Source organism: Camelus bactrianus, chromosome 10 (assembly GCF_048773025.1).
Source record: "Camelus bactrianus isolate YW-2024 breed Bactrian camel chromosome 10, ASM4877302v1, whole genome shotgun sequence".
In the NCBI taxonomy this organism is placed as follows: domain Eukaryota; kingdom Metazoa; phylum Chordata; class Mammalia; order Artiodactyla; family Camelidae; genus Camelus; species Camelus bactrianus.
In genome coordinates, this window is record NC_133548.1 from 58,905,150 (window position 1) to 58,921,435 (window position 16,286).

The 16,286-nt window shown below is 33.9% G+C and overlaps 1 protein-coding gene across 13 annotated transcripts in view; it reads left to right on the forward strand.

Annotated features, from left to right (window-relative positions):
- TMEM135 (transmembrane protein 135) overlaps positions 1–16,286 on the forward strand; it is a 271,164-nt gene that overhangs the window by 133,095 nt on the left and 121,783 nt on the right. For 12 of the 13 annotated variants that reach the window (XR_012509763.1, XR_012509762.1, XM_045509053.2 and 9 more), the window contains one exon: positions 10,435–10,500. The exons of the other annotated variant lie outside the window; for it this stretch is intronic. Coding sequence is in view for 10 of the 12 variants with exons in the window: in XM_045509053.2 (XP_045365009.1) it covers positions 10,435–10,500 (66 nt within the window). In the remaining 2 variants the exon portion in view is untranslated. The remainder of the gene's footprint in view (positions 1–10,434; positions 10,501–16,286) is intronic. 13 annotated transcript variants of the gene reach the window in all.

Below are 16,286 nucleotides of genomic sequence, written 5' to 3' on the forward strand. Positions count from 1 at the left end.
TCTAGGATCCCTAAGTCTTCCTATGAGTGTGACATACAGATTATATCTTTCCTAGATTCATCTCTTGCATTTATTGTTGGCTTTAGTATTATTGCTAATTTTCTTCTGCCTGTGTCCCCAGTTTGTATGAATTTAAGATGAAATCTATTTCTAAAGCAGGTAAATATTCTTCCTTATAAGATTTGTCATTAGGGTAGTACCCAGGTTCTTCTTAATAGTTGGTGGTGATTGAGTTACCAATTAGTTGGGAACTGCCTTGGGGAGAGGGACAGGTGTGCATTCTTTTTTTAAAAAATAGCTTTATATTTAATGAATATCATCTGTTTTAAGTATACAGTTTGATGAGTTTTGACAGATGTTTATAGTCATTTGACTACAACCATAATCAAACACTCTTCCCTAAAAAAGTGCCTCTGCCTCCTTTGCAGTCAGGTCTCCCCACCTCCCCCCATGTCTCTCAGGTCCCAAGCAATCACTAATCTACTCTCTGTCACTGTAATTTTGGCTTTTCTGTAATTCATACAAATGGACGTATGTTTTCATTTCTCTTGGGCAGATACCTAGGGATAAAATTGCTGGGTCTTATTATGGTAAGTGTATGTTTAACTTCATAGGAAGCTGCCCAACTGTTCTCCAAAGTGACTGTACCATTTTGTCTTTCCATCAGCAACAGATGAGAGTTCTAGTAGCTCCATATTCCCACTATCGCTTGCTGTTGTCATTCTTTTTAGTATTTTAGCCCTTCTTGTGCATGTATAGTGGTATCTCATTATGGTTTTAGTTTGCCTTTCCCTAGAGGTTAATGATGTTGAACATCTTTTTGTTGACTTTTTGCCCATTCATGTATATATGTGTGTTGTGTGTTTGTTAGTGTATATGTACATACAAGGTATATACACATATATGCATGCATACATATATATGAATATACCATATGTATGTGTGTATGTACCTTTTTTTTTGGATGAAGTGTGTTGAAATATTTTGCTCATTTTAATTTTTTTGGTTATATGTCTTATTTTTGAGTTATAAGAGTTGTTTATATACTCTGAATGCAAATGCTTTGTCAGATATATATTTGCAGATATTTTCTGTGAGTGTGGCTTGCTTTTTCATTTTCTCAGTTTAGTCTTTCAAAGAGCAAAAGGCTTTTAATTTTGATGAAGCACATTTTTATCAATGTATAGTTATCTGATGCTAGGTAACAAACCACACAAAATTTAGTGGCTAACAATAACAGCAGTATTTACTTTGCATGAATCTGCAGTCTGGGAAGGGCTCAGCCAAAATAGCCCGTTACTGCCCTACTTAACATTGGCTGGTGCAACTAGAAAGCTAAAGGCTGGAATCATCTGAAGACTCACTGGCATGAATGGCACCTTGGCTTGGAGTTCTTGAATAGCTGTGTGTTGAAATAGCTGAGGCATCTCTATTTTTACAAATCTTCTAGCATGGTGGCTCCAAGGTAGTGGGGAGGTGGCTCCCACGGTGGCTCAGGGCTCCAAAGGTACATGTCTGGACAAAGTGAAAACACCAGGCAGAAGCCATTTTGCCCATCATGATTTAACCTTGAAAATGAGCATCACTTTGCCTCATTATGTTTAAGGTACAGTTTCATAGGTAGTTTCAAAGGGCAAGGAACATATGACATGGGGGAAAGTCAATGTCGCATTATAAGAAGTACATGTGGGATAGTACTTATTACTATGCCCATCTTTGGACAACAGCTGCCGTAATGAATTTTTTTCTTTAATGTTTTGTTCTTTTTTTCCCTTTGGATGTCATCTTTGCCTAAATCAAATTATAAAGTGTTTCTTTCCAGTGCTATTTTTTTTTTTTTGGCAGATGTTTTATGGTTTGAATGCCAGCATTTAAGTTTATATTCCATTTTGAATTAATTTGTGTGTTTGGAGTGAGGAGTTGGTTGAAGTTCATATATTTCCATTTGGAAATTCAATTTTTAAAGCTCCGTTGGTTGAAAAGACTACTCTCCCCATATACGTTAGTAATTTTGTAGAAAATCAATTGAACGTACAGTGTGGGTCTATATCTAGGATTGTTTCTCTTTAACCTGTAGGAATTTCTTTAGCATTTCCTTTAGAGCAGTTCTGCTGTTAACAGATTCCTAGTTTCCTTTACATGAGAATGTCTTTATTTTCCCTTCATTTCTGAAGGGTATTTTTGCTATATATAGAATTCTGGGTTTATAATTCAAAACCTTTAGAGATATTTTCTCTTCTTGCTTCCATGGTTTCTGATAGCAAATCCATAATCATTTTGATAGTTGGTCTACTATATAATATGTATGGGCTTTTTTTTTGTTGGGGGAGGCTACTTTCATGATCCTTTCTTTACATTTGGATTTCAGCTTTTTGTTTATGATCCGTCTGGGTATGGTTTTCTTTGCACATATCTTACTGGGGGTTCATGGAGCTTCTTAAATCTGTAAATGTATGTCTTTCACCAAATTTGAGAAGTTTTTAGTTATTATTTCTTCAAGTATTTTCTCTATATGAACCTGTTTTTCCTCTCTTTCTGGATCTCTAATAATATGAATGCTAGATCTTTTGTATGCAAGTCTGTGGGGCTCTGCTCATTTTTTGTTTGCAATCTTTTTGCTCTTTGTTCTGTAGAATGGATAATTTCTATTGATTTATCATCAAGTTCACTGATTTTTTTTCCTCTTTCATCTTCATTCTGCTGTTAAGCCCCCAGTCACTGAATTTTTAATTTCAGATACTGTATTTTTCAGTTCTAAAAGTTCTACATTTTTTAGTTTCTGTTTCTTTGTCAAGAACTTCTCTTTCCAGCCATTGCATGTATGTTTAATCTTACCTCATGGACTATAGTTATAATAGCTCCTTCACAGGCCTCGTCTGGTAATTTCAACATCTGATTGTCTTTCCTTTGAGAAGTGGTCATGATTTTTTTGTTCTGTGCAGGTTGAGTAATTTTGGATTGATCCTGGACATTTTGAATATCATGTTGTGAGACTCTGGGTTCTGCTAAATCCTTGGGAGAGTGTTGATCTTGTAAACATTTATTATTTTTTATTTATCTTTTTTTTTTCTTTAGGAGTAGGCAGTCACTTGTTCGATTTGGACTGAAAATTCTTTCTCGTCTTCAGTGGGCAGTGGTTCTAATGTCAGTTGCCTTTCCTGCGCTGCTTTGTGTCTCTCCTGTCTATGTGCCCCTCATGGGCTATTCTAGGAGTTGGGTGTCAGTTTTAGTTGTAGTTTTGCTCAAAGCCTTTGCTTTGCTACTTGGGTCTGTTCTGTGCATTTGCTGATGAGGGTGAGCTCTGTACTTGTGCTAGTTCAAACACAGATTTAGCTAGGGGATTTCCTTTTCTAGCTCATCCTTTCTAGGATTGCCCATTTATTCTCTTCTTCATGGGGCCTCCTTTTCCTGGTCCTCTGGCCAGGAAGATGGGGTTTCTCTCAGAGTTGTAGCTTCCCACACTGCTATTTAACTGCACACACTCATCAGGTTCTGCCTTTGGGACAAAGTGAGTAGAGAAAAGAGAGTGAAAAAAATATATATAATGAGGATTCTTCCTTTCTTCTTCGGACTCCAGAGGTTCCCTTTCCATATGCCTTCTGCAAAAAAAACAAACAAAAAAACAAAAACAAAAAACAATTTATTTTTCAGTTTTAACTTCCTGCAGTGGTGCTGCTTCATTTTATAGCTAGGGCCTGTCCTTGGGGCAGAGTCAAGAGAAAGAAGACACCTTCCAAGGCCTTGGGTTAATTCCCTACACATTCTGTTCCCTCTGTTTTACTTGAGCCCCTCTTCCCCTGTTTTCTGGCTAGAAGGATAGAGCTTCTCTCAGAGGTTTTGTTCTCTGTGCTGTAGCTGCTGCAGGGCTTGGGCCCTGAAGTTATGAGTCGCAGTTAGTGAGCTGGAAAGGGTTGGGCTGTAGGCAGCTGTCTGGAGGAAAGAGAGAATGGTTTGGGGACCTCACAAAGGTCTTGGCTGCTATGCTAATGAAGTTGTGTATTTATTTTGAAGTCGTAGTATTAGGTTTGTATCATGCAGTGCTTCTTTAGTGCGAAGCATAGAGCTAATGCTCAGTTTTTCTATTTTTATTTTGTGTTTTGATCATCATAAAGAAGGGAAGCAGCTGGTGCATAAAACCCTCAGTATTTGAATCTTTTTTCTTCTATGGCCAGGCTAAACAGCTGGGGATTGACTTTTGCGTATGATTTCTGAAGACTTTTGCTAAATTAATCTTCTTGAAAAAATGTAAGTTTTCTTTTTTTCTGGTTGTCTTGTCAAGAATTTTAGCATAAATACATAGCCCTATGGCATAATGTGCTCATTGTGGTTGACTGTTTTACTGAGTACATTTTTATTACCATCTGATGTAATTTTAATTCCAATCTGATGACCACTTTTTAAGGTAGAATTGGAATTCTGCATTTCCTTTGAGATATCAATAGTAATAAAATGATCGTTTATTGAACACTCACAGTTTTCCTTGAGTTAAGTATCACTGTTATCCTTGTTTTCTTAATGATGAACTTGAACTCAAAGATATAAGTTGCTTGTCTGGATCACATATTTTGCAAATGGCAAAGCTAGAATTTGAACTCAACATTGTTTCTAAAACCTGCTTTCTTAATCTTTGTGCTGTATTGTTACATTTTGCACAAGGTGCTGGAACACGTAAGTAAGAGGTAATCCATGCCCTCCAGGACCACAGTGTTTAGTTGGTAAACCAGAACAGTAAAGACATAGGCAGAGAACAGTGAAGTTCTCTGACTTAACTGTTTTAAGCTGTGACTCTTTGATAACAGACTTTTGTTTTTCACTTTCACAGCTTTGATTAAAGCTTATTCATTTGGGAGTTTTCATTAGTTCATTCCTTATTTTTACATTTAAAAAGTCAAAATTAGTATTTCTGGAACATCTTTTCATCTCAAGAAGTGCTATTCTAAACTAGACCTGGGATTTAGTATTTTACGTTTATCTAGCTCTTTACAGAGCTTTCCACATACGTTAACACCTCCATTGACCATCACAAGAAGCCAGGTTGATATTAGCTGTCACCTTTTCACAGAGGAGGTCAGAGCTTAGAGAGTTTAAATGACCTGCCTAAGGTTGCCCAGAAAGTAAATAGTGGAAGTAAGATAACTAGAATTCTGGTTGCTTGACTAATAGAAAATAAATATCTGCTAAATACAGCTTTTATATTTATATTTATAAACTGCATGTGAAATTAACCTACTGAAGTCTTTCTGTAATATATGATGCTTTAAAGTTATCATCATACCGCTTTTCAAGGTAAAATTATTAAATATATGTTTCTTACTAATTTTACTTATTTTGTGTTGATTTAAAGAATTAAAAACCATTAGACTGTAAAGACATGAGTCTCTATTGCATTTTGATTATTTCTATTTTGGGAGTCACTCAGTGTAGTACTGCTTGTGTTATAACAGTTTACATTGTTCCAAAATTCCATTTTAAATGTTTGATCTTTCAATGTAACAAAAATTGTTACTTTATTTTTTCACTCTTTATTTTTATTGTTACCAAATAGTATATGTGTGTAGTAGAACACTAGAAAATAAAGAAAAACACCCAGTGATTATCAGTGTTATCAGCTCATGGTTTAGCCTTCTGGATCTTTTTAAATTTGCACACATACATATACAAACAAAAAGATTCAGTCCAGAACTTTGCATTTCTTACATCTAGATTTCATGTCTCCTAAGTCACTTTTATCTAACACTCTTCTTAAAAGCAGTCTCTCTTGATAACCTATTTTTAACTAAGGAACTACAGATGTTTTTTTTTCCCCTGCCACTGACAGATGTTTAATGAATGTTTATAGTGTTGGTCATTTTAGTTGTTATCAAAACTCAAGGAGAGGGAAAGTTCAGTGAAGAATTTGCTAGTGGTAAATTTACAAGTGCTGAGAATTAGCCCTGTGTCTCATTGTTCTGGACACTTGTTAGTTGTTGTTTGGGTACAAGTAAATTAAAAGCAGTTTCTTTAGTAGAGGTCAAAAGAATGTTGTACACTCCAGTGCTTTCCTATAGAATCAAAGGAAGTTAAGCTGAATTGACAGAGTGCTGTTAGAATGAGACATCCTTAAAAATGTTGGTGGGACGAGCTCATGAAATAAATCAATTTAGTTGGAAACAAAAGATTGAATTTGGTTTTCTTCTTGTACTGGAGAAAGCGCAGAAGAATTAGATCTTCAAACTGCCTCAGGTTTTGAGACACAAAAAAGTAAGGAGTTTGATAACGGTTTAGAGGAGAGGTTGTGTATTTTTATCCCAAGTGCTTGCTGTCTCTGCCTTTCCCCTTTTGTTCCTCAAACATGCACAGTAACTAACCTGACCTAGACGAGGACTGTTCATCACACCACTAGATTAAATAAGGTTTAAAAAGAAACAGGAAGATGTAGTTTAATATACACATCATTAAGAATAGAGAAAAAAAAGTATATTATTGGTGAGAAATTTATTTCCTTTAATAAAAATTTCTGTAAATAGTTTTTCAGCATCAAGTTTTATATGTTTTAGTAAAATTCTGTCATAACAAAGTCATTCATTTATAATCAGTTTTTCATCTGAGTATAGGAATAACCCTTCTTCCTCCCCATGAGTGGCCTATTTTAAGTCTGTATGAGTTATGGATAGAATTAGATTCATATTTTGCTGCAATCACAAATTTAGCAGTGTTTGTCTTAAAAGTTTTTTTTTTTTTTTTTTGTAACTCAGCATGTAAGTATCTATCGCCAGCCCCACTCCTTTCTTTTCTAATCCTGTCTCCTAATACAGAGGGGAAAGGAGAGTGGGAGGAGGGAGAGAGAGGGAAGGAAAGCTCTTTCCTATATCTGCACCTTCTCCCTTTAACGTAGCTGGCACATTGCTCTGTGTGATCTTAACCATGTCTTCAACAGGAATTCCCTTCAGTCAGTATCCATTTTCTTTCCTGTGTCTACAACGTATTCTACTTAGCCATTAAAAACTTTTCTAAGTCTTTTTATCCTCAAAATACCCTGTTGTCAGTTTTCTCCCAACTCTGCTCTTTCTAGCAACCACTCAGTCTCATTCCTTACTTGTATTGTCAAACGTTTTGAAAGAGTTGATTTACACTGTTTGACTTTATGTCCTCTTATTCAGTCCTCAACTATGTTCTTATATGCCCCACTCTATTAAAATTGTGAAGTATTTGACCTTTTTTTAAAGTCACCGTAACTATTTTTATTACATTACAACACTTAGGAGCTGTACAGTTCATGACAAAAATATTACAAATTTCAGATCACTTCACAGCACATACTCCTGTAAACATTTAAAAGTTAATTTTAATTAAAAGAGTGGTCACTTTTAACTTTAATGTTTGATATGACCAACATTTCCTAGGTCAGCACATCCAAGCGATGGAAAACAACTGGATCACACTGCACGTGTCCCACGAAAAAAAGCACAGTGTACAAAATGTGTGTGTTTCAGTTTATCCTATGCAAAAATAGTTAAAATACATTCCAGGTAAACATGTTACATTAAGAAATAGGGGGGAGGGTATAGCTCAGTGGTAGAGCAAATGTCTAGCTTGCATGAGGTCCTGGGTTCCATCCCCAGTACCTCCATTAAAAAACAAACAAATAAACCTAATTACCTTCTCCCAAAACAAACAAAAAAAGAAATAGTAGTAGTAAGAAATTGGTACTCAGAGGAAAAATGCAAAAGTATTTTCAACATGAAAACACAGGACAGTGGAATTGGAAACTTTTGGATAAAACATTACATAACCCATTTAAGCTTGGTAGGGAAGGGGACCTTCTGTAATTGACATTTCTGCAGGTAATAACTTTGTTTTTCCGAAATTCATCTGAAATTGCCTATTATCATCCCAAACAGGCACTTAAAACTACTAAACTAAAACCAAATATTATTAGTCTAGTTATGACTGTTCTATAAGAACTGATGTGACTATATCTTCAGAAAGAAACTTCATTTTCTGAAGGAATTTACAGCTGTCAGTTGTATGCTGTTTAGTTTCTCAGTGCAGATCTCACACTACCCAGTATTAACACTGAAGTATTAAATATAAATTCAGCTTTGAAGTAACTAATGGGTTGTTAAAAATCATTAATACATAGTCATCAAAAAATTATTTCTTTTTAACAAATGGAAATGACAGTTTGTGTTGCCTACACAAAAAAATCTAAATTGTATATATTGTTTAGAAAAACATGGTTAGAAGGAAAAAAATCATTGGAATATAAATGAAATGAACTCGTGCAAACTGTAACTTAACATGCCTCACAGTTCCTATATATTTTAGGACAAAATTGTGCAGTGGTGGCAAAGATTTTGATAACCCACAAAAGTTGGGTTCTAATTTCCTATGCAGTGTGACTCAGTTAAAATAGAGCGTAGAATTCCTAATTGGGAATATTTGACCTCTTTGCAAAATTGTATAGTAGTGATGACTAATTCCTTTAAAAGTTTTAAAAAAAAGCTTTGATCAAGTATTTACATGTGGTTTAAGCAAATAGTGTGCTGCAAACTAATAGAAAAAGAGTAGTACTCTTTACCTGTTCTTCTGCCTGATTACCACAGCCCAGAGGCAACCACTTGTAATCCTTCCTTTACTTCTTCTGCTATGTACTTCCTTACAATGAAATTAACATGTTTGCACTGCCCTCTGTTACACTGATCTTGTACACACACATCAGTTTCCTTACAGTTCCCTCCAGTTTGCCGTCCCTGCTGCACTTTGGATTTCTTTAGATACGCATTCAGTTTTTACATTTAAACCTTTCTCTCTCTCTCTCTCTCTTTGTTAATTCTTAAAATTTTGATTAGTAGAGCATGCTTTGAATTATATTTTCAATTAATAAAAGTTGGAAATGCATTTCTTCCCTACCAGGTTGAAAGATAAAAACACGTATTGCACAGATGACCTTGCATCCTCTTTTCTCAACCATACTCTCATGCAGTCTTTTTCTTTTAGCCTCATTGGCCATCTTACCTGTCTTTGAACATACCAAACGTGATCCTACCTACTGGCCTTTGTGCTTAATGCGCCTCTGACTGGAACACCCCTGTTATAGACTGAATACTTGTGTTCCCCCGAATTCATGTTGAAACCCTCTCCCCCCAGTGTTATGGTATTAGGAGGTGAGATGTCTGGGAGGTAATTAGGATTAGATAAGGAACTCTTGTGAATGGGCTTAGCTCACTTGTAAGAGTACAAAAAGAGCTTGCTTCTCCTTGTTCTCTGCCGTGTGCGGAAACAGCAAGACCAGACACCAATCATGAAGTGTCCCTTATGTTTTCCTCTTAGAGTCTTATAGTTTTAGCTCTTACAATTAGTCTTCGATTCCTTTTAAGTTAATTTCTGTATATGACATAAGGGTCCAACTTCATTCTTTGGCATGTCGATGTCCAGTTTTCCCAGCATCCATTGAGTGGTCTTGGTCCCCGTATTGAATATCATTAGAACATATATGCAAGGGTTTATTTTGGGCTCTCTGTTCTGTTTCATTGGCCTATATGTCTGTCTTTATGATATATCTTTATGATTATTGTCGCTTTAAAGTAAGTTTTGAAATCAGAAAACATGAGTCCTCCAACTTTGTTCCTCTTTTTCAAAATTATTTTGGCTATTTGGGGTCCTTTGGTTTCCATATGAATTTTAAGATGGATTTGTGTATTTCTGTGAAGAAGTCATTAGGATGTTCCGCTTTCACTCTGGATCATTTTGGGTAGTACTGACCTCTTAACAATATTAAGTCTTCCAGTTTGTGAATACAGGATGTCTTTCCATTTATTTGCGTTTTTAGATCTTAGCAGTGTTTTGTAGTTTTCAATGAGCAAGTCTTTTGCTTCTGTAGTTAAATTTACTCCTATGTCTTTAATTTTTTTGGATGCTGTTGTGAACAGAATTCTTAGTTTTCTGTTAGGATTGTTCATTGTTAGTGTAAAGAAAGCATTAAGTATTTTCATGTGTTATTTAATATGTGATTTCACTGAATTACTTCATCTTCTGTGAGTATTTCAGTAAAAGGTGATTTGAATTGAACTCACATGGAAACTAAAAATTAGAATAAATGATAGTCTCTGAATTGAATCTAAGTACTAAATTTTTATTTAATCTTTGATAACCAAACTAAGGTTTAAACTTATTTAAGTGTACTAATTTGAAGCTATAGGCATGGAATGACAATAGCAGATCCAAATAACCTTCAAAAAATTTCTGTCTGCACTCTTGATAACATTAAAATATTCTGAAAATGATATTTTTGGAGTATAATGTAGAGCTTGTAGCTCTTTTTGTGCCTTATCGATGCTTCTCTAGAGGTTGCTGGAAATGTAATAGTATTGAACGTTTTACCTTTTGGGGTTGGATGTACAGTTGGATACAGATTACAGTTGATATATTTTTGCTTTTCTTTTAAATTCACAGGCCACAGAAACACTATTTAGAATGGGTGTAGCAAGAGGAACCATCACAACGTTAAGAAATGGAGAAGTAAGATGAGAATTTTGATATAATTATTAGTTCTTAATTCATAGTATACCTTTTTTAAAACATACAATGTGATGAATTCTGTGATGCTTTATATAACAAATTCAGAAAAACCTGATGTACATAATATTGAGTGAATCTGACCTTCAAATCTATTTCAGTTTTGTCATATTGCAACCAAAATTTGGGTTGAAAATACATTGCTGAGCTTTTTAATCTTTGATTGCCAATTGTTTTTGCTCTTAAAAGAAAATGACATTTTATTTAATAATAATTTCTGCAAACATATATATATACACACATATGCATATATATATGTATTTAATGAAAATAACCCCATACTTTTTACTTTCTTCCTATTTTATGTTCTGCAGATGTGATACTTCTATCTTAGGATAAAATAATTTGAAATGTTGACATTTATCACAGAAGGAAGGGTAGAGGGAGGGAGAGAGACGGAATTTAGTCTGCTCTTTCTTGTAGTTGAGGCTCAATTCCAGTAGAGTCTAAGTTTAAACTTTTCTAAATGCTCCTACCAATTCTTAGAAGAAAAAAATCTGCTACCTGAAATAAATTTTCGTTACAAAATTATTGATAGCCTAATTACCACTCTGCTTTTTCTTTATTCAGTCCCTCAGTAAGACATTCTTAAGTTGAGACTGAGTGTAATGTCACATTGCCATATTCTTTTTTCTATTCTGCTAGCAAATACTGAAGGATAAAATATAGTGCTTTTTATTCTGGAATTAAGTTCTGTTTTATTTAATGTAATGCTTTTAATTCAGTAACCTAAACATTTAATTGTGGAAGTGAGTAAATATCTAAGGAGTTAACTGGAACTATTATTGTGTGATTATAAAATTTATCAGTCAATATCTGCTTGTTAGGTGAAAATATACAGTTATTTGGAAATTATATACTGTTTTAACTTCACTGTTTTACTATCATGAGACACAAGTAGAAAACATTGTACAAGTATATTCTTCACTGCATGGAGATGGGATAACACATTTGTGTTTTCACTAGAATCTGTGTCGTGCAGTACTAGCCACCGTACCAGTGGCTTTCCATAGGAATTTTCTACTACTTTTATGAAATTTTGTTGTGGATAAAAGAGCTCTCAAGTCTTTTAAACCATTGAAGATTTATATTTATCTTAATATTGCTGTTCAGCTTGTTTGGAAAACTGTTAAGAAATACAAAATTGCCTTAGGCAAGAGTTTTGAGTGGGTAATTGTGTTATTTCACGTTGGCCGAGAGCTCCCTTATGTTGGCATTGCAAAGACTCTGTGCACTTGTATCAGATCAGAAAAAGTGTCGTCTCAATAGCCCTTCCACTGTTTAGGAGGGCAGTGGAAATTACGTACTCTTAGTTGTTTAGTTGTATATTGGCAAATTACTTTGGTATTCATTTGTAATATATATTTTGTCTATGAAAAAGACTTAATTCATCTCTTTGTATTCTCAACAAACTGCAGTGTGTGGCGCCATTTTGAGAGAAGAAAATATTTCCATTAATAAAGTCAGATATATTTATCTGCCTAAAATGTATCAAAATGAATTTTAGATTTTAGTAATTACTATGAATTTTTTTCACGAGAGTGAGCAATGACCATTTGAACTTTATCTTCTGTTGTAAAAAACTGGAAATAAATGGTGCAAGACAATTTATAAGTAATCTTCTGAGCATATCAGCACATAGTGCATATACACATATTTTACTTAATGGAGAGGAAGCAGTTAAAGCAGCTGAGTTTTGATCCATTTCTCCCCCAATGACTAGGGATTGCAGCAGGTAACTGGCCTGGTTAACAGATACTAACGTTGGACAGAGTTTTTAAGCACTCCCTGAGCTTCAGTTTCTAAAATAAGATGTTAACAGTAAGATGCACATTTTTTTCCTTATATTTTAAGATCTCTGAAAATGGAATGTGTCTTCTAATCAGTGGCACCTCATAGTCACCATTTACTATTTTTCACATTTTAACACCTCAAATTAACTATATGATATTTTACAGTTGATAAATTATGATAGCATTTTGTCAATTAAAAAAACAGAGTGATATGCAGTATGTATTCAGTGAATGGTAGCTAGGATAGGCCACAAATTAGCTTTAATTATTTGACTTTGGGAAATAGAGAATTAAGACAAAACAAAACAAGAATATTGTTGAATATGTGCATTTGCAAGTGGCACAAATTTTTGGAGATGGTAGGCTAAGTGCTGTGAAAATAGCTGATACAGTGTGGTTCCTGCCTTTAGAGGAGCTTATATTCTGGTGGAGGAAATGGTGGCATCCTTACTTGGGAAGAAAATCTGAGAGAGGGTAGAAGTGCTTAGTTAAGGTTAGTTAAGGTTGAGCCTGGAAGTAACTAGAGTCCAGATTCTACTTAGAATGTGCTAATTTTTAGTATCTGGCCAATAATAATTAGTTTGGAAGTAGGAGATAAACTAAAAGATTAACAATTTAATGAACTATTTAAAACAGACACTGAAATCACCGTATTTATCATCTTAGAAAATTTATGATACGCTAAGGGAGAAGAAAGGTAAGGAGTTTACTTGTCCTGGGGCATTTGAAATATGGTTTTAGCCCATTATTGTGAAACCATCTGGTAAGCAGGGGTTCATAAGTGACGCCATGAAAGTGATATCAAGTAGGAGGAATAATAAAGACTGGTTATATCCAAATTACAGAAATATCAGTCTTTGAGTAAATTTGTTATCTGGATGCTTGATGACCCTGAACTGTGCTTGTCTATTGTCTGCTCTTCCTTGTGTTTCAGCTTCAAGCTTACATTTTGTTTACCTATTGGACATTTCTGCTTGGCTATTTTAAGAAATGTTGAGGCTAGAAAACATAATTTCTTGACGTTTATTTTGTAAGTTATAATTAATCATTGGAGGATTTAAGCAAAGGAGTGACCCATTATCTTTTAAAATTTTCATCACAACTCTGAGAGGGGAAATTATTATGCTCATTTTATAGATAAACTGAGTCTCAGAGAAGTTAAACATTTTTGCCTATTATCAAACATCTGTGGAAATGGGAGAAATGGGATTTGAACCGCACTCTGACTCCAAAGCCCATTCATTCCACTATACAATATAGTCTCCCTCAGTGTAATTCACTTACTTAGACTGGTTTCCTAATCACTCTTTTGTCTTACGGTTTGACAGTTGAAAAATAGCAAGTAGCTAAGACCTCTGAGATTATGTCATTAGCCATGCTTTAAAAAACAATGCATTCTAATTGTCACTGTTATCTTTTCATGTGTGTAGAGAAATATATGGCTTAAAATGAATAGAAAAAATATTGACCCTTAACAATTTTGTCACTGAAAATGCCTCAGTATGTTGATATGTTCTTTTATAGTCCTATATATGGGCTAGTTGATTAAATTACATAAGCAAAAAGCAGATAATTTTTTGTGGGTAGAGTTTTAAAAAATGTATTTCTTTGGGAAGGCTAACTTGTATAATTATCACTATCAAAAATAGTTAATTGAATGTGCTTGGGTCAAAAATTATACTTTAAAAATTTTTTCAAGAAAGGTATGATCCTTTTTTCAGGTTTCCAGATATTTATATATAGAGTGAAACAAGTACTTTGTTAAAAGATAAAGTTACTCTATAAAATTTATGTATTTTAAAAATTATGTACTGTTATTTTATATAACTTGAAACCTGAGTAAGCCAGAATTTGGTGTTTTTTTATTATCTTATTCTTAATTGAAAGTTTTAAGAGACCAAAGTTTAGCAACTCTTTACCATAGGAAGGTAGGATTTCAAACTCTAGGTCTTAATTAAAGCCTTTATCTTCTGTTTATCAGCTGCTGCTGTATGTCTAATGAATTACTGAAAGTATGAAATGAAGAAGCTCAATGACTTCCTGTAGCTAGTGAGTTGATTTGTCTATTCGTCTAAGTAGCTCTGTTAATTTTTAAAAATTCTGTGAAATTCTAAAATACAAGCATATTTATCTTCATTTTTCCAAAAAGTTTAGTATTTCAAATCTATCTTTATGTTGGAGAGATTCATGAGTGGAAGGAGAAATAATCCTTGCCTGTTTGTTCATTCAGCAAGTTTTTATTGGGCACTTTCTAAATAAGTAATATAGCATATTTAGTGGTAGTGTGATGGCTGCAGTGAGGGTAGGAGCTCTTTGTGATGAATTTCTGTTTCTTCAGGTTTAGCACCTGCCTAGTACATAATATGGATTTCTGTATGTGTCTGATAACAAGGAATAGATTTATTTAGAAAGAACTTATGTGGCAAATATTATTTTGATTTAATCAACTCTGAGTTTAAGATAAATATAGTTATAGATATTTTTGTAGATCTATATTATATATAAATACTATGGCTATTTTATTTCAAAATCATGCAGTTTATAATACAATGATATATTTTTGACAAAATTTTTTCATGCACTAAGGAATATTTGAAGAGTATGAAATTACATATTTAATATTCACTCTTATTCACAAAGTTAATGAATTATTAGGATATTAAGATGCATTTCCAACATTGTTAAAATTATATTTAAAATTGTATTCTATTGAATATAATACTTAAACTAAGTATTTTATTTTTTTCAATGTGAATTCTTTATATAAGGAAACCTAGAAGTAAACTTTCATTTATATTTTTAAAATTGCATCTATTTTTTTCCTAATAAAATACAGTTTTTAAACTATGTCTCTTTTAATACCATCTCAGGAAATATGTATTTAATATGCAAAGTATTAGTATTTCAAATAGTGAATTCTCTGAGGCCTAGCGCCTGGTAGAATGCCAGTAACTAGTGGCTTGTGAAATTTGCAAATATTTATTGAGAACATCTTAAAGGCAGATGTGACACATGGCACTGGTATCAGATCTAGTGTCTCTCTCCTTCCCTTTCTTCTCTGAATATTAATTGAGTGCCAGGGGCTATGCTAGATGCTAGGTTTGAACTGTAAATAAAACCAATACGGTTTCAGCTCTCAGGAAGCTTTACAGTCCAGTGGCTAAGTCCCTAACCTTCCACTTAGGACCTTGCCACACAGTGACTTTTTCTTTAAATAGGGATAACAGCATCCACTTTGTGCATTGCTCTGTGAGAAGTAAATTTATAAAGCAGCTGGCACAATAGCACAAAGTAACAAGCATATCAGAATTTAGTCTGTATTAAATAAGTCTTTTTTATTTAATTAAATATGATTAAGTATTTTGTATATTAGAGTGAGTATGTGGAGATCTCTGGACCGTGGTTATTTATAACAGTGTATGAACTAAGAGTTGATAATGAAAGACAGATATTTTGGGTCTGTAGCTATGTTAATAGCAGTGTTACTGGTAGTTTTAAATGATCATTTTCTCCCTATGGGACTCAAGGTATTTGGGTTGGCATATGTTACCAGTGCCCTCTGCTGTCTAGTGCCAATAGCTCATAATATACAGAATATGTTTAGTTACAGACTTTAAATGCACAACTCAGATTCTGTTGAACATGATTTTGTTTCTATACAGAGAATAAATATATAGCAGGGGGAAGTTCAGTGGTAGAAAAACTGACATATATAAATAGACATAAGAATCCTATTAGAAAAACAGAGTAGAGTCATTATGTACTGAAAACTTAGTTCTTCAGATAATGGCAAGACTTAGTTGGGCAAAAGTCCCATTGAGAATGACTAGACATTGACCTCCCAGAAATGCAGACTCAGGCTCAGTTGATCCTGTCAAGGAAAACTGGATTATCTCTCCTGTGGTAAGAACTCTGATTTATGTATTGTATTTTAAC